The 24,860-nt window shown below is 40.1% G+C and overlaps 1 protein-coding gene across 4 annotated transcripts in view; it reads left to right on the plus strand.

Annotated features, from left to right (window-relative positions):
* The first annotated feature begins 278 nt into the window (after positions 1-278).
* The window catches only part of RP1 (RP1 axonemal microtubule associated), a 357,923-nt gene continuing 333,341 nt past the window's right edge, over positions 279-24,860 (plus strand). For all 4 annotated transcript variants that reach the window (XM_032316308.1, XM_032316305.1, XM_032316306.1 and 1 more), the window contains exon 1: positions 279-346. In XM_032316308.1, coding sequence (XP_032172199.1) covers positions 338-346 — 9 coding nt within the window. In that variant the 5' untranslated portion in view covers positions 279-337. The remainder of the gene's footprint in view (positions 347-24,860) is intronic.

Genomic DNA, 24,860 nt, shown 5'->3' on the forward strand with positions numbered 1-24,860 from the left:
GTTTGTACTTATTTATTTATTTATTTTATCAGGATGAGGGAATCCACTCACTGATCCATGATAACAGCCCCGAATCTCACCCGAGCTCTATCCTTTGTCATTGCACGCGTGGCTTGGGAGTTATGTGAAGTGTTTGCTGTTGCTACAGGCGATGCACATGACAATGCAAACATTGCTCTTTCCTTTGATCAGCAGAAATGAAAACTAGGTTTACTCCTAAGCAGTATCTGAGCAACAGTGTCCCAGCGATGCCAGGCCCTTTGCTCTGATTCTTTTAAACGTAGCCATCTTGATTAAGACACTAGAAACAACTGAAGGCTTTCTATGTAGGCTTTGGATGTTACAGGTAAAATACATGATTTTTTCTTTCCTTTCTTTTTTTTTTTTTTTTTTGGTAGAGAATGGTAATTAAAATTTAAGTTTCATAAAACTTTATTGAGTTTTTAAACGAGAGGCTATCTTTAACTTTTATTTAAATAAGGGAAATTGCTTACTATGCCCAAGATGAGTAAAGAATGCAGGACAGGACTGAGCTAAGTAATTTTTAGTCTTGGTTGCTGTGGGGGAAGTGAACGAACTAATTTTTCTTGTGAAGTGTTTTGCAGGTGTTTCCGAGATATTCTAGTTTTGAGAGGTTGTTTGGACACTTGTCCTTAAGTTCAAGAGCCTGTGGGCTAGCATAGGACTTGGGAGGTAATCCTTAAAGCCCTGGGGATAACTGGAGAGTGTAAGGCAGAGAAATATTATGAGTAATCTTTGTTTTTAGAAATAACAGCTGACATTTATTAACTATGGAGGCAAATAGAGTAGCTCATGATGGGGCAGGACTAGACATATACCTGAAGACCACTCAGGAGGCTATCCAGGTACGTCCACATAGTCTAATATGGGATGACAGGGATAAAATTGAAGAATAGGAAAAGAATATTCAGAGAACAAGGCAGAGTGCCGATATATATATTCAGGGGCTCAGTTCCTGAATGGGAGAAGGAGTTTAATATGGCTTCTAATGTGCAAGTTTCTCCCTTGGTTTCTAATGTAGATGACATTAATTTCTCATATTTTTGCACTTGCAATTTTTCATGTTCAATAAGTTAACAGTCAAGCTGCAAACGTCCTAGTTGCAGAATGGGTAGATGGGGAGGAGAAGCTTGGATGTGTCCTGGCAGTTCACAGCAAGTAGAGTCAGAGCTTGTGGGCAGGAGCTGGCAAGTGCCAGCCGGCAAGTCCCTCAGGGCTCCTCACACACTGTAAACTAAACTGCTGATGAATGTTAGCTATTATCTTAGATGTTTTTTTTCTTATCAGTTCAAGAGGAAGTTTTTTTTTTCATTTTGATTAAGTGACTAGCTGTTCGGAAAGCCGTGGAGGTGGCGGGAGCAAGGAGGATTGCACAGGGTCCAACGGGCTCAATGCATTTCTAGACATGCCGGCGAAGAAGCTCCTCCTGCCTCGCTCAGTGCCGTGTTCCCTGTGCATTCTGCCTAGTAAGAAGAATGCAGCCGGCCCCAAGGTCTCTGCACTGACGTGGCGGCTCAGAACATCTGCTCCAAGTCCTCCAGCCCTGTGCAAATAATTCCACCTCCTCCTTCCTGTTTCCATCTGTAAATTGGGAATAGTTAGGGCAGGGCAGTGGAATGCCAGCCACTACATACAGTGCTTAGTACATTGTGAGCACACAATGTATAAACAGATTGATCTTACTTGTTCTGGAACTGACATGCTGACATCATTTGAGCAGGGAAACCCACACTGTCTAGCATATTTGATGTCATCTCTATGTGGGTGGCCTTCAGTGGCATTATGTGGGGCTAGAGGTGGAGCCTCCATAGGAGGAGTGTGGGCATACAGCTGACTCTTGTATTCCCCTCAGCACTGAAGATGGGGTTACTCTGCAGCCTTAGGACCTACGACAAAGATTTGGACACTAGAGAGATTGGAGCTGATTTTGAGGGGACCACAGAATGAAATTGCTTGGGATCGGAGTGGCTAGACTAGATGAGCCCCATTACCTCAGAAGGTGGATCCTTAGACGGTTCTGTCAGTCTACAGACTGAAAGCCCAGTCCAGCTAAACCTTTTTATTGCTAAAGCTTCTTAATAAATCCCCAATCTCCTTATCTCATTTGGCATATTTGAAATTAATGGCATAATATTTTCATAAGAACACAGTATAACATCACTTTCTTTCTTTTGGACAATCACAATGTATGTATTTAAAATTTGTAATGTAGATTATGAGGAGACTCAAAGTGATTGTTGAATTACTTGTCATTGGTGCCATAGCAATAGGTGTTTAGTTTCTGTTTATATTTACTTTATTCAGTATTTAAGAATCATTTAATAGCAACATAACATAAAAACCAAACAGCACCCTTAGAAACATAAACACAATGAAGACTGGGGCATTACCACAGCGGAAGGATTCCTTTGGTACACGCAAATGCTAGAGAAGTTTGGCAGGCATGTCTTACCTAGTGAAGTCAGAGAGCAAGTGAACAGCACAGACCCTCAGCTTATAAAAAAAGAAGTTGTGGTATTTCAGGTGTTAGTGTTAGAGTGTATAAGGCCTGGCCAATGGATTATTTTATTCCAGGTTGGCTTACTTAGTCACAAAAGAATTTTAGTAACTAGAAAACAGAAAAAAGATCAACAACAGGTATCATTGCTAGAACATTCTATGAGTACGCTTCTACTTTCCATGCATGGTTGGTGAATGCCAAATTCCAATTAATTATACATCCTGATGATATACGAATTAATATCAGAATATCATACATACAATAACTATACTCAAATAAAGGAAATAATTTGAAAGAAATATAATACCTTCCTTTGAGAAGGTATTTCAAAATTTAATAGCATTTCAGGGATATTAATATAAATATCACTTATCACAACAAAGTATCATAGCTAAGAAAGTGTATGAGATTGGCTATCAAGTGAATGGATGGTTCCTAACTTGTCTAGATAAAGATGAGATCCGATAGTTAATATTAAGTAATTTAAAATTAACTTTCCTAAAAAACTCAGCAGCTTTTCTATTACCAAAGGATTCAAAGCTAAGAATTTAAAATTTCTTGTCTTATGTTCATATGTAAAACTAGTGAATATGGGTGTAACATTTTTATGCCCATTAAGAAAATGAATACTGATTGATGAGTGGTTTGTTTTAAAGTATTTTTGTTAAGATTTTATTTATTTATGAGAGAGAGAGAGAGAGAAACAAAGCAGAGGGAAAAGGAGAAGCAGGCTCTTTGCTGAGCAGGGAGCCCATTGTGGGGCTTGATCCCAGGACCCTGAGCCACTCAGGCTCCCAAGGGCTTTGCTTTAAATAATTTCATTCTTCACATCTGAAGTTATTTGATGTTTCAGAGAAGGTTTTCCTAAAGAGCATATTGAAATGATAACATTTGCTTATGATATATAAACTGCTTTCTGGAGTAAGTTAAACACTTTTAGTGATATTAGGGTTGGTGAATTTATAATTATTCAGATTTCAGTATTAATTGATTAAAAAAGCATTTCCACAGTAGATACTAGACGATGGGACCTTCTTTGACATAGAAGTGAAAAGCAATTTTCCAAAGATCTCAGAAGCTTCTCTGCAAAGGACAAGGGACCAGGCAAATGCCTTCTATTTCTATAGGTTTTGCTCTGAATGAGCGTTGCAGGCACTGGTCAATCAGGCAGGCTGCACTGAAGCATCCTTCACCAAGGCCCTAGAAGTTCAGACTCCCACAACACTTAAGACATCCCAGTAGTACCTATAGTATTTGCCCTTAAGTCTATGCCTTGTCATCTGCCCCTTAAATCTTACCTCTCTGGTACAGAAGGGAGTAAAATCTAAGGAAAGAATGAGAAAAGCATAATTAGTTTCCCCCTAAGGCCCAGAAGAGAAGGGCCTGTGTTTGGGGCTGGCTCTGACTGCTTTGTGGCTTACTAAGCAGTTCAGAGATCGGAAAGAGTCCAAGAAGGAAGAGGTTCAGGGCCTCTTGTCTCCTCAGTTATTCTGGAAATCTGGATTTCTGAGACAGCCTCACTTGTTGGGATAGACCTCTCAAAGAGATGTGTAGTGCAGGAGGGTGTAATTCACCTTCTTAGGTCTCCATTTCCATGTAAGTGGTGCAGATAAAATAGCTCTCTTGTAGGGTGGTTTGATATCTAAGAACGCAGCACATTTTAAATGTCTTACAAGTGTTAGCTCTTATTTTTTGATACCCAAATTTTCATTTCCTGGCCACAAGGCCCATCCATTTGTCAAACACATTGAAATAGCAGAAAAGGACTAATCTATAAGCAGTAACGTTGGCCATTTCATCACAAATGTGGGTAAACGCATCACAGGAGGAGCTACCTCAAGATACACTGATGTGACAGATTTGATGGCCGTGGTGGCTTTTTCTCACAGAAATGATGACTCTCCCTAGAACATTTCAGTTCAGGTCTGCTGTGAGTGGGACTTGGCAGCTTTCATCCCTGTCCTGGTAGTCTTTTTTTTTTTTTTTTCTTTTCCCCCTGTCCTGGTAATCTTAATAGGGCTAGTCAGCTTAAGGAACAGATATTGCTCAAGATTGACAGCAGTGGTCTTCAACTTGTGGAGGTATGTCTTCTTACTGTAAGCTTCTTTGCCAGTAGAATTTCTCCAATTTGGCCACCACAGGGTCTGATGGTGCTACTAAAATGAATGCCACCAAATACCAGGTACCTGCCACTGTTTATGACAGAGGTGGGGGTGGAGTCTGGAACCCGAGCCTGGCTTGGGTTGGAAACACAGACCCCGTGCTTCATGGTGCAAACATGGAGAGTACCCAAGCTCTCTAAATCACAGTTTCCCTTTTGTGACACAGTAAGAACAGTAGGAGTGGCCTCAGAAAGTGGTCATCCAGATTGCCTTATTCTTCCCTATTTGGGCACGAGGAGAGATAATTCGCAAAGTCCATCAACAGAAGACTCATGGTTAAGGATTTGAGAGGAACATAGCCCTTCACTGTTACTCTCTGGGCATGCAAACCTGGGTTTTGAGGGTCCTGGACATGACTACTCTGGGTTTTCCAGGGCCTGTGTCTTGTTAGTTCGACACCTTCTGTATGAATGTCGTAGGGCTGCCGTCATGGAGCACAATGGATTGGGTGGTTAAAGTAGCAGGAATTTATTATCTTACAGTCTGGAGATTAGAAGATGAAGATCAAGGTGTCCTCAGGGTTAGCTCCTTCTGATCATTGTGAGGGGGAAATCTCTTCCATGTTTGGTGCCTGCTGGCAATATCTGATGTACCTCAGCTTATAGAAGAATATCAGTATCCAAATTTCCCCTTTTTATAAAGTACCAGTTGTATTGGATGAGGGGCCCACCCTATCCAGTATCACTTCATCTTGACTAATGACATTTGCAATCACCCTATTTTCAAATACAGTCATATACTGTGGGTTAGGCCTTCAACAATATATCAGTTTGGGGGTGGGGACAGGACACAATTCAATCCAGTATGCCTTCCCTTTTCTTAACAATAATCTTTGACTCTTTTCAAACTTAATCAATGTTCTCCTGATAAGGGAGGGAGACTGGAAGACTTGAATCCCTACTTCAAGGCAGTGAACTTACCCAAGGCTCTCCTGAAGTTAAGTCAGATGCTAAAACTTAACATAGGTCCTCCACATTCCTCTTTCCAAATCAAAGGAAAGCTCATGTGTTTCCGGCTGTGCTCTCTAGGAGAGTGAAGGACCTCACCAACAACACCCACCCCTCCTATTTCCTTCTCTACTGTGGGAAGGGTTGACCAGACAGGCCCTGGTCATATAGAAGCCATTCAGTTTGAGAATCTCCATCTGGTGGCTGCCTTGTTCTACCTTCTTCAGCAAGAGCTGTCTTAGTTCAGTTGGGTTTGCTCCTCCTGGTTGAGCTGTAGCTTGTAACCCGAGGCTGGCTCCAGAGAGCTGTGGTCAATGGGCAGTAAACAGCCAAGAGCTAAGATCAGAGCTCTTCTATCTTCTCAAACCCTGGCCTCCACCCAACTAGTCCGGAAGTGAAATAAAGGGAAAAGATAAGAGATTTAATGCTGACTAATTATTTACAAAGGGCTCAAACCAACAACTGCCATAAACCACAGAGTCAAAAGCACCTTCCAGAACCAGGGAAGGTATGCTGAATTTGACAGAACATAGTAAGGGGTGTTCACAGGGCCTGAAGTACACTGTGGGGAGAGATGTCTGGCAAAAATGGTGGAGGTGAAACACTCAGGCTCATCTGGTCCTGCAGACTCCCTGGTCTGACTCTACTGGGAGCTCTGGGAAGGAGGGGAAACAGAGCTGACCAATAACCCTCTTGCAAGTCCTGGCTGCCTCTCTGGGCTCACCCTCAACCTTGGGTGTTCCTTGCTTTTCTTAGAGTTAATTTGAATAGTTAAATCCCTGTAGCTCAAAAGGCAACCTGACTTTTACTTTCTAAAGATAAATCATAAGGGAAAAACTCTTCAATATAGGCAATTATTTTGTCTCCTTACATCTAAATTCCTGTTTGACGTATTTTGTCAAACTTCATGTTAGTCACAGGAATGTACTATTGTTATTCATCAGTTAAGGGCTTTACACTTACAGAGGGATGCCTACACTTGGCAAAATGCGTAGAGAGCTTCCATTATATTCTTATTAAAAGGCCAATTTAATAAGGGCATCAGAATCTAAGCAATTTTTTTTTATAGTATCAGATCCAAATACCCTTGAGGAATCTACAAAAGGCTTTATTTTAACAGCATAACACAAAGCTTATCAAGGTCACAGACATACACTTATTATCAAGAGGCTTCCTGAGGAAAAGTAAAGTAAAAATATAGGCATGCAGGTCTCTAGAACTTCACTTTTTAACAGGTAGGATGGAGAAGGAAAAATGTTCCCACTGGTTTTGGGGTAATTATTTTTAGTGTAATGATCTTTGAGTGCAGTAAGCAATGGGAAGCTGGACCTCACTTTGTACATTCAGAAAAAAAAAAAAAAAAAACCTGTGTGTGGAAGAAGAATCTATTAAAAGCTCATGGATTTGAGAATGTTTCACAAAATTTCAGGGTCCTCTGAATTTCTGTACAATTTTTAGAAGAAATGTTTATGGTCAGTGTGATCTATTTGTGATTGCTTCATTAGATCAGGCCTTGCTAAAATACCCAAACTATTTATATTCTGTCTGTATGTGTGTATTGGGGATGGGGGAGGTGAAGGGAGATTTGTTTCTAGTGTAATGCATGGCAAACAGTAAGTGCTTTTCTTAGATTATTTTTGCTGCACATAATTAAAACATGAAAAATAGATTTAAATGCATTTCTTTCTTTCTTTCTTTTTTTTTTTTTTTTAAAGATTTTATTTATTTATTTGACAGAGAGAGAGATCACAAGTAGGCAGAGAGGCAGGCAGAGAGAGAGGAGGAAGCAGGCTCCCCGCTGAGCAGAAAGTCCAGTTCCAGGATCAGTCCCAGGACTCTGAGATCATGACCTGAGCCAAAGGCAGAGGCTTAACCCACGGAGCCACCCAGGCGCCCCAAATGCATTTCTTTCTTATTAAAAAATTGGAATATACAGTCCAGGGTTGATACGGTAGATCTATAATGTTGAGACTCAGGATTCTCCTATCTTTTCATTCTGCTGTGAGGAAGCTGGAGGAAAAAAGGAACCCTTCCTTATTAATGAGTCTTCCTGAAGAAACCATACAACACTTCTGTTTCCACCTCTGTGGTTAGAACAATGACATGTTCATAGGTGGCTGCAAAAAATACTGAGAAATATGCTTGAATTCTTTTACCAAAAATAAAGAAAAAAATGGATTTTGAGATATAGCTAGCAATGCTTTCTCTACAGATAAAAAAAAATTTGCTTAATTGAATTGGATCAACTGGGCAGAACTGGTGTACATGAGATATTTTGTTGACTGATGTCTCATTAAAAATGGGGTAAGAAGCTTCTTATCATACCTTGCAGTATGATAAATCAGCATGGGATTTGGGAGAGAGAATGCTGGTCCTGCACACATCTTGGGCTGACCTTGACTTCCTGTGGGCAAGGATGTTAGAACTCTTGTGTTCTTTTATTCTTCAAGAAATTGGGTGTGAACATGACTAGTGTGAGACAAATGCTTTCAAATTCCATCAAATGAAAATCAAATGCTCTGAGGGTGAATGGGATTGATCTAAGCTCTCCAGTTTTCTCCATATAGTCAGCACATGGGACAAAATCTAGGGAAGACTCTCACTCCCTCATGAATTCACAGAATGTTCTCATCACTCTTTAGAAACAAATTCAGTGAGTATTTAGTGTTCTGTCAATCTTTCCTTTCGTGTTGTTTAAAGTAGTTGTCAAAGTGTTCCTAGCTATTGTTAAGTAAACAAGTAAGTACATAAATAAGAACACACCCTCTCATAGTAACCTAATGACCAAAACTCATTGAAAGGAATACTGGCTTTGTAGTCTAGATTAAGTCATACACGCTTATTCACAATTTCTGTTTGCAGCCTGGAGTTAAACAGGAAACAGAAAGAATGCCATTAGGCCCAACAGAAATCTAAATATAGCTGAAGTCAGGCACATAGTAGGAGGCTCATCATGTACCTTGATGGTAGGATTCCTTTGAAACTTGCACTACTGCCTCTGCTATAGACATCACCTCTTTTGCCAGGTGTGGTCCTGATGGGCTGTGACTAATGGCTGTCACTATATCATGGGAGATAAGTTCACTCCTTCACTTGCCAGTCCTCCTTTATCCCCTTTCTGGCTGACTAGGCTGCCTTTTCCCTTGAGAATGGTGGATGGTGCGAGCCCTGTGGTGGTCCCACATGGAACATGCACACCACTTCCTCCCAAACCCACCTTTCTTTCTTGGGGTGCTACTCCTTTACCCTCATTCCCTTCTCCTTGCTTGCTCATGGAAGTCTCCTCTTGCCCACAGACTAATCTAATTTTCCCAGGGCAGCCTCTGTGTCTGCACAGCACACATCACACTTGTCAATACTTGTTTAGAGCTGATCTTCCCTGGGAGACTTGGATTCAGGGTCTCAGGGACTGTGTCTTCTGGTTCATGGCCGTGTTCCATGCCCCGCCTGGTGGCTGACACATAATAGGTGCTTGGTGAATATTTGTTTGTTGTCTGACAGATGTAGCCCCTTCCCTCTCATTATGGCAGACAGGTTCCCAGGACAAGGCATGTACTTGGAGCCCCTGTCCATGCCTATATAGAATGGACCTGTTGGTCTCCAAGGGCTGGTGAGATCAATTAGTTTGTTCCCTCCTTTTTTCAGATGAAGCAATAGTTTTAGTTTACTAGGTCTGACAAAAAAATTACCACAAGCTGGGTAGTTTAGATGACAGAAAGCTATTTTTCAGCAGGTCTGGAGACTAGAAGCCCAAGATCCAGATGTCTGGAGATGGTTCCTTCTGAGGGCAGAGAGAGAAGGATTGGTTCCCTGCCTTTCTCCTCACTTCCGGTGTTTGCTGGCAATCCTTGGTGTTCCTTGGCTTGTGGAAGCATCACCTCAATCTCTGCCTTCATCTTCACATGGTATTCTCCCTCAGGACATGTTAGTCTCCAAGTTTCCCCTTTTTGTGAGGATACCAGTCGTATGGGTTGAAAGCCCACCCTAATGACCTCATTTTAATTTGGTCATCTGTAAAGATCCTGCTTCCAGGCAAGGTCACATTCACAAGTACTGGCAGTTAGGGAACACAATTATCACACAGCAATGACTCAGTTCATAACATATTGTCCCCTCTGTTGAAAGAAAAAGCTACTGACTCACCATTTTCGGAACATGGAGGATGGGTTATTTTCCAAGGTCTAGTCTTATTTGTAGTCTTTTGTGAGCAAGAACAGTATGAGGAAAACTTGTCTTATAAATTAAGAGGTCAGTTCACTCAGGTAATGGAGCTTGTTTGCTAGGTTTGGAAAATGATCTTCACATAGTGTTTCCAGCTGATTGACATTAGACCCACTTGGCTGCATATCTACCAAGAAGCACAGTCACAAGAGTTTATTTATTCTCATGGATCAATAAACAATTATTTAGAGAAAGTGACTTTGTCAACAATTTAATTAAAGTCACCCAACCTTTGAAAAGAGAAGTAATTCAAGTTTGGCCACATATTAGCTGTATGGCCCTAGGCAAGTCACTAAATTGTCCGGATCTCAGCATGCTATCTGTAAAGCTCTAGTAGCGGATTAGGTTATCTCCAAGGACCCTTCTGGCAGGAATCTTCTTTGAATTATGTAGTTCTTTTAGTGTTGAAAGCAGAACAGACCTCTAAGGAATAGGGTTATGCAAAGTATAAAAAGGAATCAATTGTTGAAAAACTTTTCCTATTCATTATCATCAGTAGATATGAAGTGGTTCTAGGCTCAGCATAAAAGGAAGAGGCTTGGTCCCTGTTGTCATCTACTTCTATGTGCTCATTGTCTACTCCATGCAAGTGACAAACCAGCATTCAGGACACATCCACTGCTAACAGGGCACTATTCCCTTGGCCTAACCCCGCGATCACACGCTGGTAGGTTTGTAGTGTCAAAATTTGCATGGGTTGACTATGTCATTTTCATCCCCTAAATAAGTAATTTTCTAAGGAGTTATTTATATGAGTGTCTGCTAGCATATTTAAGAAACAGATCAGAGTCTAAGTTACTTCTTACTAGTACCACTGAGCCTCTGGGGTGTACACACTCACTCTCTATAATCTCTGCATAAAAGCTCTTGTTAATAATAACATCATTACTATAAATAGAGACCTTTAGATGCTCTGTTCTTCCATTGTCCTGTCTCTTACAATGCTCAACAGATCTTAATCCCTTTTCTTTATTTTGTCATAAAACTGTGACCCCCTGATTATAGGGAGGATACAGAATAGACCAGATATCTTAACCATGTTTGGATAAATCAGTCATCACCCTTCTTTTTTCTGAGAAAAATGAGACATAGCGCCTTGAGTGAGGGGCGTAGACCCTACTTTCCATTCAGTCATTCCAAAGCAAACAGAAAAGAGGTGTAAATGTCTGTTAACTGTGCTGTGTCACTTGTGTGGGCATTCAGTTTTAAGGATGCAACCATCGTTACTGTGAACATAGAGGGAAACCAAACTGTTGGTGTTTTGTCTCATTTAATATTGAGACTAAATATAACAACCTTAGGAGAAAGATAATTGATTGATTAACTTAGTTCTAATGTTTGAAGGGAATATAGATTTTTATATGAACCCAGGGAGATAAGATCTCAATACAGTCCCTCAAATTTGAGAATGCTTCGGTTTACATTTAAATAGTATCTGATTTTAGAACTTTCCTTTTCAAAAGAAAAGAAAAGAAAAGAAAAGAAAAAAAAAAAAGAAGTCCCCCGCAACAACATTACAATGAGGGAAAGAGTTGATTTTTAGCAACATAACAAAGTCAATCATAGAAGTATTTTATCGCAACATTTTATATTCTGTGTTAGGTATCAGTCACTAGGTTAGGTGTTGAGCATACATGATATTTAAAGCAAAAAAACCTTATGAGATCAGAACAACTCCACCTTATACATGGAAAAAACATAACACAGAGGGACTTCAGTAGTCTGCTCAGGTTCATCTAGTTAGGAAATAGTATACTAGGGTTCATGCATGGAGCAGGACCATTTGACTCAAGCCCTGAGCTCTTTCCAAGTAGTTTGGAGTAGTATTCACAGAGTCTTGATTTGCACACATGCTGCTGTCACACAGCTTTGCAGGAGTGGGAACCAGATGACTACAAAGGCCTTGTTCTAACACAGATTCCTATGGCATCATTAAGCCAGGCCTTAATGATGCTGATGGTATGTCCTAAGCCAGGCCAGTACTGGTGAGTTAAGAGGAATGGAAGCAGGCACTAATGGGCATGCAGAGATGAGAGAAATAGTTCCTCAGAGTATATTTAAGAGGAAAAAAAGTACACATATCATTACGAGAAGAGAGACAGTATGAGTGCCATATGAAACTACAAAGTAATGCTATTGAGAGCCTAAGGAGGGACAGATCCTGGTATGCAAAAGTCATTTCGAACCCCACTCCACCTATGACCACTGACGGTTGTGGGCTGTGTCACTGGGGAGAAGATAAGGAAAGACCCATTTGAGGAAAAACACGTGGATGGGTCTGAAGGATAATTAGGGTTTTGGTAAAAGCAAATTCAGGTGGGAGATGGCATTCCACGTAGAGGGAATGATATGTGAGAGGCATAGAAGTGGTGCTACCGTATGAACAGAAGACTATTCTACTGTAGAATAGCATCACTTAGAACAAAGAAATATTTGAAAAGCAGTCAAGGTTTTTAAGACTGGGGCCTAGGCATATTCTAGCCCAGAGATTTCAAACGGTCTCATGGTTCTCTAAGGAGCCTAGGAATGGGCTTCAGTTAGTCCATGAGGTTTTATTTGAAATTTTGAGTATATGTCCATGTTTTAGTTATCCATTGCTATGTAACAAACCACTCCAAAGTGAGTTAAAATCCAAGTGACTTGAAACAATAATTTATTTTTTCTTATGATTTTTCAATCTAGGTTGGCTAGGCCAGGAATTAGAAATTTGCCCTAAAACTGCAGCCTGGTGTATGGGACCCTGTCAACTCTTTTCAGGCCTCCTTCATGTTTAGTGCTTGCCCTTCTGCTGAGAATTTGAAGGAACACCCACCCCTATCCAAAGGTTCCACTTTGAGGGACATTTCCACAATTTATATCGAACCTCCCCTTGCTGTCAAGTATAGAATTTAGACAAAAGAGAATACATCTTGAGTATCAGTTTGGCTCAATACGAATCAGAATTTTCTTATATCCTGACTAACTATGGCCCCTGTCCTCAGCCAATGAGTTCTCCACTTTTAGATGAATTGAAGAAACAAATGCATAACTGCGACTCAGGGATTCCGCAAAAGCAATTCCTTCACTTCAAGGCAATGGTCTTATGATGACTTGGAATTTAGAGGTCCTAAATTAGTTATTCCCTAACATAACAAAGCTATTCTGAGATGCAGAAAAGCCACAGAGATGTCTGGAAAGAGCAGGGCCCTGGAGCATTTGGAGGCATAGAAAATGTCCATTTCCATAGAATCATGATTAACTGGTGGCAGAGTTCTTTTTCACCCTGAGGGTAGGAGCAAGGACAAGTAAGACACCACTTTCCCAATCACTCTTTGTTGCCTTGGAAAGGTCCCAGCCTATGTGCTATTTACATATTCTAAGGAGAAAAAAAAAAATGAATGAATATGTCAGATACTTACGACTGATTAATGCTGGTAATCAGTCTTACAACATCTGCTCACTTAACTTCATTAGCAGCCACGGAAGTGTATGTTTGTACTTCTCTTGCATCACTTAACGATGACCTAATTTACATTGGGCCTCTTCTCATGCTTTGAAGACATTCTTCACAGGTATGTTAGATTTCAGAAGAGTCGTTGTTAGCTATGTTTTAAAAAAAAATGATGTCAGGTGGGTCATAAGGAAGAGATTCCAAACTGCAGGTTGCCATTTTGATTTGGGATCCGAATGTAATAAATCACCTTTTTTACAGACATGTAACAGTTTTGGTCATATCCAAAACTTCAGGGAAAATGTTAGAAGTCTGGAAGTAAAAACACAGCAAAGTGATTTATTTCAGGACAGGAGTTAATCTCTTTCCACTTTGGGTCCGGAAATTCATGGGCTTTGTTTCCTAGATAAGACTCCCTCCAGCTCTGGCTAACAGGAATAAAGTGGTGAGGCAATCCTAGGTGTGGACAGTGTTATCAATAGCCTAAGGCTAAACTTGATAGCTATTCTAAAAACAAGGCTTGATTAAATTCATCAATCAGAATATGTTTTAGATTTCCTTAGAATGCTGTTATGTGTAGTTCTACTATTCTACAAGTGTAAATATGAAATGGAGACTTTAAATAAAAGAAAGCTACCTGAGTAATGGGAAAAAACTGCCCATTTTTGGTGTAAAAAATGTCAGTCCTTTATATATGACTTCCACATTAGGGAGAAAATGTTACTGTAATTGTAGTAATTAAAAGATAAATGCTAGAAATAATGAATCTGCGTTCCAAGCTTCTGGTCTATGTGGTTTTCCTTATATGAATAAGTACTTTTTTTGCTCTTGCAAAATAATGAGTAATGTATTATTAAACTCACATTTCCTTCTTACATAGTAAGTATGTTATGGAGCAGTCACATGTGTTATGAATTGCTTTGGTGATAATTATGGCTAACATGATTTCTTACTTGGTGCTATGGTACTTTATGTCACTGAATCCTCAAAATAAAACTATACAGTGGATATGATGATAACCATATTGTAGATGGGCAGGTAGGAGCTTAGACTATAAAATTATTCAGGACACATAGCTGGAAAGTGTACAGGTGGAGTTCCAATCCAGGTGTGTCCATTGTCAAATTATGGGCTTCATCAGGGTTCAGCACTGGCTTTCCACATGGTATGTTGATAACATCAGACTTATATAAATTCCACTGATGAGAAACTTGGTAGACATTTTCAGAAAGAAGTTGGAAGCATTGAAATATTTTCTAAATACAGAGTGAGAAGGGCTCTGAGGAATCAAGTAATTTTTAAAAAAAATTTTTTAGATTTTTATTTATTTATTTGACAGACAGTGATCACAAATAGGCAGAGAGGCAGGCAGAGAGAGAAGGAGGGGAAGCAGGCTCCCTGCTGAGCAGAGAGCCCAATGTGGGGCTCGGTTCCAGGACCCTGGGATCAAGACCTGAGTGGAAGGCAGAGGCTTTAACCCACTGAGCCACCCCGGTGCCCCAGGAATCAAGTAATTTCTTAAAGAATATTAGTTGACAAAAACTAGTTGGAAGTGTACAAAAGTAATTCTGTATTTCATTTCTTTTACCTTCAATTTTTGCTCTGGAAGTGAAATGTTTTTAAATTTCTAACAAGGGTTCCAGGGTTCCTTCCAAATAAAAATATCTTATATCATGGCTTCACAAAATGAGCTTCTTTCTACTTTGGTCCAGTGACTCAAAGGAAGAACTCTAGCATTTGTTAAGTAAGTGCAAGACACTGGGCTGGGCAATTTAATTCATTTGATTCTCATGGCACACTGTGAGCTGGCCATTTTTCAGCTGACAAAACAGTCTCAGGAAATTTAGTTGCCTCAACACAAGTTGTACATCCTATAAGCCATAGGGCTGGGATTCCAACTTGCGTCTGTTCGTGCCCTTCTTAGAATTAGATATATTGTCCTTCGAAAAATGAGGTAAATGAAATCATTTCCCCAAATAAGCAGATTCTTAATTAGTTTTCCAATTTTATTTTTTGTTCCAATGCTTCATTCCAAAGGTTGGATATGCAGTCAGTGAGAGTTCCAATTCAAAATCTGCAGCAAGTTTGAAGAGCTGTGTTGGTGTGCTGTTTCAAAAACTGCCAATCTAATCAACATAGCTTTTTGTCTAGGAAAGTGAAGTCAGGGGCTCAAAGTGTCCAGATTTCCACTTGTGTTATCTCAGTAGACACACAGCTGCAAATCAGTAGCTGTAGTCCGGTTTCTTTGATTATTCTTAACATTTCCCTCCAAATGAGGGAGAAAACTAAGAAAACTAATGTTGAGTCTAGTCAGCATGTTTTACATAAAGATTCAAGAAGCTGAAATGTAGGACCAATTCTGAAGACCCAAGACCAGGGAGGAGTTAATGACTCACCTTCCTGGGAGGTGTGCTCCTCCTTGTCACTTGGGTTAGGAAAGGCTTTGGTGACTCCTGGCACAGCTCCGTCCTTTGTTAGTCTGGGGTGTTTGGGATTATTGAGTCAGCTGCAGGAATGAGTCATACTATTCCTCTTAGGGTCTGGATTAGCTTCCTGGTCCCGTATGTCTGCACAGACCCTGATTCACAGCCTCGGATAGATCCGGGGTCCTTGAAGCCACACGGAATGATCAGCAACGTACATGTGGTTGCTGAGTATCAGAAACTTCTGCTCCCTGGCCCTGGTCGTTTCCCAGTTAGAGAAGCTAGGAACTTCAGACCCCATTCCATACCCTGGTATTCCCCTAGCCTCTGAGTCTAGGTTCCTTGTTCCCACAAGTTAACTCCATTCACCAACTCCTTCCTCAAAATCAGTCTGCACACATGGAACTACCGTGTTCACTTACTTCTCTCTGAGTCCGTCTCCAGAATGCTTAGAGGCAATTTATTTCCTGGGAAGGGTAGTCTTCTGCATCATCCTTGTCTTCACATTCTGCCTGGATTCTGTTTGGACTTGGAGAGCCCCACACCAGGTGTTAATACTCTGACAATGATGCAGCAACACCAGCAGAGGGCAGCAGAAAAGCAAGGGTTTGAGCCAGATGGACTTAACTGAAATACTGGCTCCAACATGCATTTAAATGGCCAGGGGTCCAAGACAAGTGTCAGTTTCCTCATATGTAGAATGAGAGAAAAAACTATTGTGAGAGGTTGCTGAAGGATCAGAGTCAACACAAATAAAGCTCCTGGCTTAATGACTGGTATGTATTAGCCATTTAATAAGTGGTCGTGTTTATTAGGTATTTCAATGAACTATTTAGACAGTGGGAAGCAAAATGTAACTTAGACATACTTAAGTCTCTGGCATGGTTTGTAATATTGAAAACAAGGAAACTAGGACTGGAGATCTCCCGTACCAGCCCAGGGATCTTTAGAGAATGCCTATTCTGGTTTTGGTGAGGTCGCATTCTCACCTTTTAGGTGTTTTAAAGGCAGATCTGACAAGGAAGAGGAATTTTCTCCCTCTAGTAGTGTGTCTGGGTGGTGCAGCCAGGGAAGGACAAGAAAACCTTTGGAACCTCCTGGAAAGTTGGAAATTTAGGCTGAACAACTGGAAGGTTTAACAACTTATGGAGGTTTGTTAGACAGCAGAATAGCTTTACAAATGAATGACCTGAAGCCAAAAGTCTTAGGTCATCTAAAATTAGACTGGACAGACACTTGACAGTGAGTTTTGCTGGCAGGAAAATGAACAAGGTGGCCTAAAGACTTTTTCCATTTCTAATTTCTGTGAGTCTATGGAAAGATCTCTTTCTTTTCTGTATTTTCGAATGTATTTTTTTTCTTTAGCCTTCTCACTGTTTTTTTTTTTTTCTCCTCAGACACATTTATAAATTCTACTTACAAAGCTTAAAATTACAGCAAAAATGCCATTTCATACTGTTAAGTTTAGTCCATTTTAAGCCCTGTCTTGCAAATTCCTCCTCCTACAAAGCAAAGCTGTCCTGTCATGTTGCCTTATGGCCACTGCTATTTTTTTTTAAATTTTAAAATTTTTTAAAAATTTCTTTTCAGCGTAACAGTATTCATTGTTTTTGCACCACACCCAGTGCTCCATGCAATCCGTGCCCTCTCTAATACCCACCACCTTGTTCCCCCAACCTCCCATCCCCCTCCCCTTCAAAACCCTCAGATTGTTTTTCAGAGTCCATAGTCTCTCATGGTTCACCTCCCCTTCCAATTTCCCTCAACTCCCTTCTCTTCTCCATCTCCCCATGTCCTCCATGTTATTTGTTGTGCTTCACAAATAAGTGAAACCATATGATAATTGGCTCTCTCTGCTTGACTTATTTCACTCAGCATAATCTCTTTCAATCCTGTCCATGTTGCTACAAAAGTTGGGTATTCATCCTTTCTGATGAAGGCATAATACTCGATAGTGTATATGGACCACATCTTCCTTATCCATTCGTCCGTTGATGGGCCTCTTGGTTCTTTCCACAGTTTGGTGACCGTGGCCACTGCTGCTATAAACATTGGGGTACAGATGGCCCTTCTTTTCACTACATCTGTATCTGTGGGGTTGCTATTTTAAAATTACATTTAAAGTACAGTTAATCCACCTTTAAATAAGGTGGATTATTTAAATATATTAAATAAGGAATTTAATATCCATTGGTGGGTCAGCTTGTGACTTTATGCTGTGAATTTAGCTGCGGATTATGGAGCATCTTTCATTTTAAGTTATTCCCTGGGATGGAAAACCAGTCCAAATGCAGAATACTTGGTGTCGTAAAGATTAAAGCAGCAATCCTGCAGAAACAAAGCTTCTGCAGGGGACAAGCCTTTCAGGATGGACTCTCCCAGAGGAATGCAATTGGTTGTGAGCGTATGGAAGGGAGTTGGGTGTGAAAAAGCAAATACAAGAATGGAGAAGCAATGGGAGGGACCCAGAGAACTTTAATCATGGCACTGAGGTTCAGAGCTGGGTGGGCTCAGAATTCAGACTGATACAGGAAGCAACTGGAGATTAGAGAAAGCAATTGGGCTGGAGTTTAGGAAAGTAGCTGCAGTGCTAGGATCTCATCATGGCAGGAGGCAGGACCCAAGGAGGAACTGGATAATGGGCTTTGGCAACAGAAAAGGACACAAGCTGACATTTCCGTTTAGCTCAAAGTTTTATAATCGTCATGTTGGGTGATAAGCCAGTGTCGGCAGCCTGCAGGTGTAGGTAAGTGAGAGTATTGAGGGGACATGTAATTGAATGAGATTTACAGGAAGAAAGAAGGTTGCTGACTTTCCAACAGCTCCAGACATAGGTCTACTTTGATTTCAGTGTCCCTTGGTTTTTAACTTTTACTTAAATACTGGATCTTCCATCTGGGAAGTAAAATGTAAGGGAATTAAACAAACACTTCTAGAATGCCTACCATTTAAAAAGGGTTTGGCTAAACACTTTCATATGCGACTCCTTGAACTGTGACAGCAGCCTATGACATAGTTACTTTTATTTCTACTTTATAGAAGATAGGGAGGCTCAGATGGATAAATAGTTCGCTCTAGTGCACACAACTAATAAGTAGTGGCCTTTAGATCCAGTTCCAGATCTGCGTGACTCTAAAGTCCCCTCTGTTTCCACTCCATCATACTGCTTCCTGTGGAGGTCCGGTTCTGGAGGCTGGGCTTAGCATTAAGTATCAGGTGCTGTTGACTTCTTCCCTGCCTGGATCTCCTTCTCTGATCTCTTAAAAATCTATTTCATTTTCTCCTCAATTAAAAAAAAAATAGACTTCATTTTTTAGAGCAGTTTAGGGTTCATGGAAAAATTAAGCAGAAGGTACAAAGACTTCTCATCACTACTGTAGTAGCTACCTAACAAGGCTCCTGTCTCTACAGCAGTTCTAATTTCCATCCTCCTTATAGCAACCAGAATGAACTCTCTAAAATGTAACTCAGATTACTTGGTAAGTAAATTCCAAACTCCTTACCATGGCTTAGACAGCCCTAAACGCTCTGGTCTCTTTCTATTCCTTTGATGTCATCTTTCTTGACTCTCTACTTTGTTACATATTTTCCAGCCATAGTGGCCTCATTTCTGTCTCAGGGCTTTTGCACATGATGTCCCTTCTGTTTGGAATACATTTCTTCTATATTTTTGAATAGCATTTGCTTAGTCCTTCAGATTGAAGTTTCATCTTAAATGTCTCCTTCTTAGAGAGGACTTCCCTGAGAAACTGAGTGGCCCTTATCACTTTCTACTAAATTAACCTATTTTATCTCTTTCAAATCACTTCTGTAGCTGAAATTATCTTATTTACTTATTTTTTCCTTTCTTCTTATTTTAGCTTTTAATGATATAGAAAATCACCCCAAAGTTAGAGGCTAAAACAACCATGTACTGAGCTCACACTTCTTTGGGTGAGCCAACGGGACTGGGCTCAAGTGAGTGACCTTCTGGGTTGGACTGGGTTTATTCATGCATCTGTGGTCAGGTAGGTAGCTCTGCTTCTGAGGGCTGGGTGACTGGGGCAGCTGGAATAAGTTTCTCTCATCATCTAGCAGGCCAGCCCAAGTTTATTCATATAGTAGATAATAGGATTCTCAGAGCAAAGTATACCAGTTCTCTTTAGGTTTTGGTGCTGGCATCATGTCGCTTCTGCCTCATACTATTGGTCAAAGCTGCCCAAATTCAAGGGGTGGGGAATAGACACCAACTCTTGATTTACGGATTACATTGTCATGGGGTATGTCTATAGTAATCATTTTTTGCAAACAACCCACCATAGCAATGTATATTTGCAATTCATTAGGTTCTTAGCATCCGAATCCCTTTTTGAGTTTGGGAGATTACCCACTTTATGGATCTTCGGAGGGCAAAGATTATTTCCTCCTATAGAAACCAAACAAGCTACATAGTTCCTTTTCATTTTCTTTTCTCTTAAGGCACAGGCACCTGTAGAAGGTTGAAAGTGAACAAGGTAGGCCAGTAGGTTCCTTGTGGAATTGACTTTTTGGTTAGGGTGACAGCAAAGGTGACTATCCTAGGTTGATCTTATTTGTAGTATAGTTGTTTTCCTGGTAGAAAAGCAACAAGAACACAAGCTGTAGCACCTCAGGCTCTGTGGCGGGCAGGTGATTTCCTCATCAGGTCAATTCTTTTTTATTTTATTTTATTTTATTTTAATTAATAACTAATAAGTATTTTATTTATTTGAGAGAAAGAAAGCATGCATGAGCAGAGAATGAGAGCATGCATGAGCAGAGAAGAGGGGCAGAGCGAAAGGGACAGCATGTTCCCTTCTGAGCAGGGAGCCTGATGTAGGGCTGGATCCCAGGACCCAAGATCATGACCTGAGCTGAAGGCATATGTTTAACTAACTGAGTCACCCAGGTGCCCCCTCATCAGGCTGGTACTATGAAAGGTTTTGTATAGAATCTTAAGTTTTTTCTGGAATCTTATGTTTGAGCCTCATTCTTTAGACTTCTCACAGAGCCTATGAGCCACTCAATATTCTTTAACAGACTCCTTTTCTTTGTAATTCTCCAGGGTCAGATTTGGTTGCTTTGCCACAAAGAGTTCTCTTCCAGCACTTGGTATCAGGAGTGGAGTTAATTTTCCTTATGTAACAGGAAGAGTTAGACAGTTGCCAGGTTGCCCAGTTGCTCATACACAGCTATCAAGGTTCTCCTTCTATCTTCATCCTTGGCCAGCCTTCGTGTGTGTTTTATCTTTACACTATTGCCTCCTGCTAGCTCCGTGTATTACTTTCATGTTCCAGACAGGGAGGGGTGGCATCAGCTATGTCTGTTTCTTTTATAAAAAAACAAAACAAAAGTTTCTAGAAGTGCCCCTTTAGATCTTCCCTTACACTGTCTTGGCCTAAATAAGATCACCTAACTTACCGACTTGAGAGTTTGGGAGGTGAGTGTCTGACTCTCTAACCTCTCTAAGGAAGGCACAAAGGGAGGAAGCTGGAGAATGTGTGTTGAATAAAGTTGTGACCGTGTCACCCTCTTTATAATGATGGTCCTCGGAGGCCAGAGGCTGTGCTTCTTTCATTTCTCTCTCTCCTGTGCTTAGAACAGTGCTTGGCAAGTTCATTGACTGAGTGGCTATAGCTGGAGATTCTTTCTTTAAAATTTATCATTATCTTTTGCTTTTGTTACAGAAGTACCATTTTATTCTAGGCCAATTATTAAAGATTTGTTTATTACAGATCTGTTTTTATGCTATATTTCTCTCTCCAGTCCTTTCCATCCTCTGTCTATACTACATTCTGCTACTAGCATATCATCTTGAACACCATTTTTATCTTGTCCTTTTTTTCTTCTCAGAAGTCTGTATTAGCTCTGTTGTGGTAGATCTCAATCTCTTAGCCTGGAATTCAACTCCTTGCATTAGCAGTGCACATCAGCAACTTAGTTGGTAATCACTCACAAATCCAGCTAATCTTGTGGCCATCTGGTATATGCTGTCATATCCAGTGTATGCAGAGTGACAGACTGCAGGGCTCACGTGGGCAACGGCAGAAGGCTTCCCTGTGAAGGGAACAGCTGAGATACAGGGGACACCCTCAATATAGAATGGGCTGCCATGTCATTTTGTTGAAAGGGCTACGGCAGTTATCGTTCACTTAAAACTTGTATTTAGTCCACAGTCTCATTGGTAGAACTTGTATCAGGAAGGGGATCTGACTGGGTTAAAGCAGGGCGGGACTAGCTCAGTCCAGTCAGTGGGGTGCTTGTGGCAGTCTTTTTGAGAAGTGGAGCATGAACCTGGATCAAGAATAGCAGACTGAAACACAGGCTGGTCCACAGGGCAGAGTGCAGGGAAGGCTGAAGTTCAGGGGCATGCAGGTGTCCAAGGGCTCCCTGTCCAGCTGTGCAGGAACCAAGACATTCCTGAAGCCCTAGAGTGGATAGGACCATGGACAGTCCACCTTGGATCTTGTTAGTGTGATAATGGGGAGGCTGAATCTGGAAGTGGTAGGACCTCACCACGGACAGCCAGACCGTGTTATCATGCAGGGACTAGCAGCATCATCCAATTGTCTTCTTTTCTCTGCCTTTACAAATGTTCCGCTTTTTGTTAGAAACATGTTAGAAACACTCTTCTCTGGTGTGCTTAGAGGGGGATTTTGAAAAACCATTGGAGGAGGGCAGTTATGATATAACTCAACTTATTTGATGAAAAATAATTTGAACCATTTTTACAACAAAACAGTATAGACACAGATAAATTTGACATGATGCTTTTCAGACAAAACTAAGAGTTAAATTTCAAACTTTGATTAAACTCCAATATATGATTATACATTCATTCATTTCATTAGGGGTGCTACGATGCAAAGAATAAAAATAGAGACTTCTAAAACAAGTAAGGGCCACTAGAGACACTATAATCATTATGGAAGTTGTTCATTAAAGATACATGTACTAAGAACTTAAACTGAATTCAGAAATTTCCATTTTTAGAATGAGTTAAAAAGACCATGCTTGAGATTGAAAAAAAAAAAAATCTCTAACAGGAAAGGAAAGTTCTTGATGACAGCATTTGGTACTAAGGATTAGAATAAAACTGCTATTTGGAGAGAATATCTAAATGTCTTCCTTTGTAAGGTAAAAATGTCAGCTCAGTCTAAAAGAATTTCAAGGTATTTTTCTCACTTAAAAAAAATAACCTGCAACTCTCTTAAAATAAATAAATCCTTCTGTATAGTGCACTTTTATTCAAGAATGTCTGTGTCTTCTAAGCAATAAGGATCCTCCAAACATTTTAAACCAAGAGTCTAATCACATGGATAGATTGAAACTTTTCAGTGTCATTATTTCATAGCAAATTGGAATCTTCAAGCACCTAAATATTTTCCTATGGCAGGGTGATAAGAATACAGCAGGGAAGTTTACCCCAAATCACTCTTTTCACTGGCAGCTTCCAATAATTGATTTGAAATCCCAAGAACGCTTATCAATTGAGACAGAAAATTATAAACCTGGGGTCTACTTAACCTGATTATTATTTTTTTTCTTTTTTAAAGATTTTATTTATTTATTTGACAGAGATCTCAAGTAGGCAGAAAGGCAGGCTGAAAGAGAGAGAGGAAGAAGCAGGCTCCCTGCTGAGCAGAGATCCCGATGTGGGACTCTATTTCAGGACCCTGGGATCATGACCCAAGCCAAAGGCAGAGGCTTAACCCACTGAGCCACGCAGGCGCCCTTAACCTGATTATTTTAAGCAGAGACTTTGTTTTATTGTTCTGCAAAGTTATTTAGGAATAATTTTGTGTACTCACTTGTCTCTTAAACATAACCTGGTTATACATATTTTGAAGATAACTCGATTTTCTTTCACTCATACCGAAGTTATTCCCTTTTATGGTGAAATGAAATATACTCCTTAACACTATTTTGAACACTCTTGAAGCCTTTATGGAAGAGGTGATTGAGCCCTGACAGACAAATATTTTAGAGAAACCCATTTTTAAATTTTTATTTTTTTAAAGATTTTATTTATTTATTTCACAGAGACACAGCGAGAAAGGGAACACAAGAAGGGGGAGTGTGAGAGGGAGAAGCAGACTTCCTGCTGAGCAGGGAGCCTGATGTGGGGCTCGATCCCAGGACCCTGAGATCATGACCTGAGCCGAAGGCAGACACTTAACGACTGAGCCACCCAGGCGCCCCAAGAAACCCATTTTTTAAAATTCAGTAAATACTTATCAAATTCTGACCAAGTGATTATAACTCAATAATTTATCTCAAATTAAAAAATAAGTTTTTTCAAACCATAGAAATGATAAGTTCTAATTTAGTATAGCTTAAATTCTTGGGATATGTAAAATTCTACTTCAATAATTCTATTTCTCCATAAGACTATAGTAGACTTTAAGACATTTAAATCATAATCATCTGAATTTTAATTTAAAGTACATTTAGATCAGTTTCATCTGATCAGCCACTAATGGGAATGTGAAACTCCACTGTGATTTGGGGATCTTTCTGTCATCTCAACATGACCTAGACTATCTTGTCCATTATAGGCCATAACTGTAAATATATAATTTCTAAAGTTTGTTCATTTCATTATATGAGTAATAATCCTCACCTTTTTCACAACACTTTCTCTCAGTGATTCCAAGACAGAGATTACATCCTCTCACTCGAAAGCTTATATCTCTTGCTTATTCTGACCTCTCTCCTAATCTCCAGTGTCATATTAATAACTGCTTTTTGAACATCACCACCTGGATGTCTTTCTAGGACCTCAACCATGTATGTTAAAATGGAATGGATTTATACAATTCCTAACTTAACATTCTCTCCTTTTATGAGAATTGTTGTTAATGACACTGTAATTTTGCTAGGCTTGAAAAATTGGAGTTACTCATTTAAACAAGACCACAGCACGCACTTACTAAGAGCCAGTTCTTGTCCTTTTTGCTTCTCCTTCTTCATGCAAGTTTTGCTGAACTGTGCTCTGTGCTGGATTCTATAGTTACAAAAGATTATTCATTTAAAGGATTAAATAAATTGCTTATCTCCCTGTCCTCTCCAATCAACCTATTGTTATGTTATTTTGGGGCTACCTCTGAAATTTTTTGAGAATAATTTCCTTCCTTTCTATTCCTATTTTCATTACTC

Source organism: Mustela erminea, chromosome 16 (assembly GCF_009829155.1).
Source record: "Mustela erminea isolate mMusErm1 chromosome 16, mMusErm1.Pri, whole genome shotgun sequence".
NCBI classification, from domain to species: domain Eukaryota; kingdom Metazoa; phylum Chordata; class Mammalia; order Carnivora; family Mustelidae; genus Mustela; species Mustela erminea.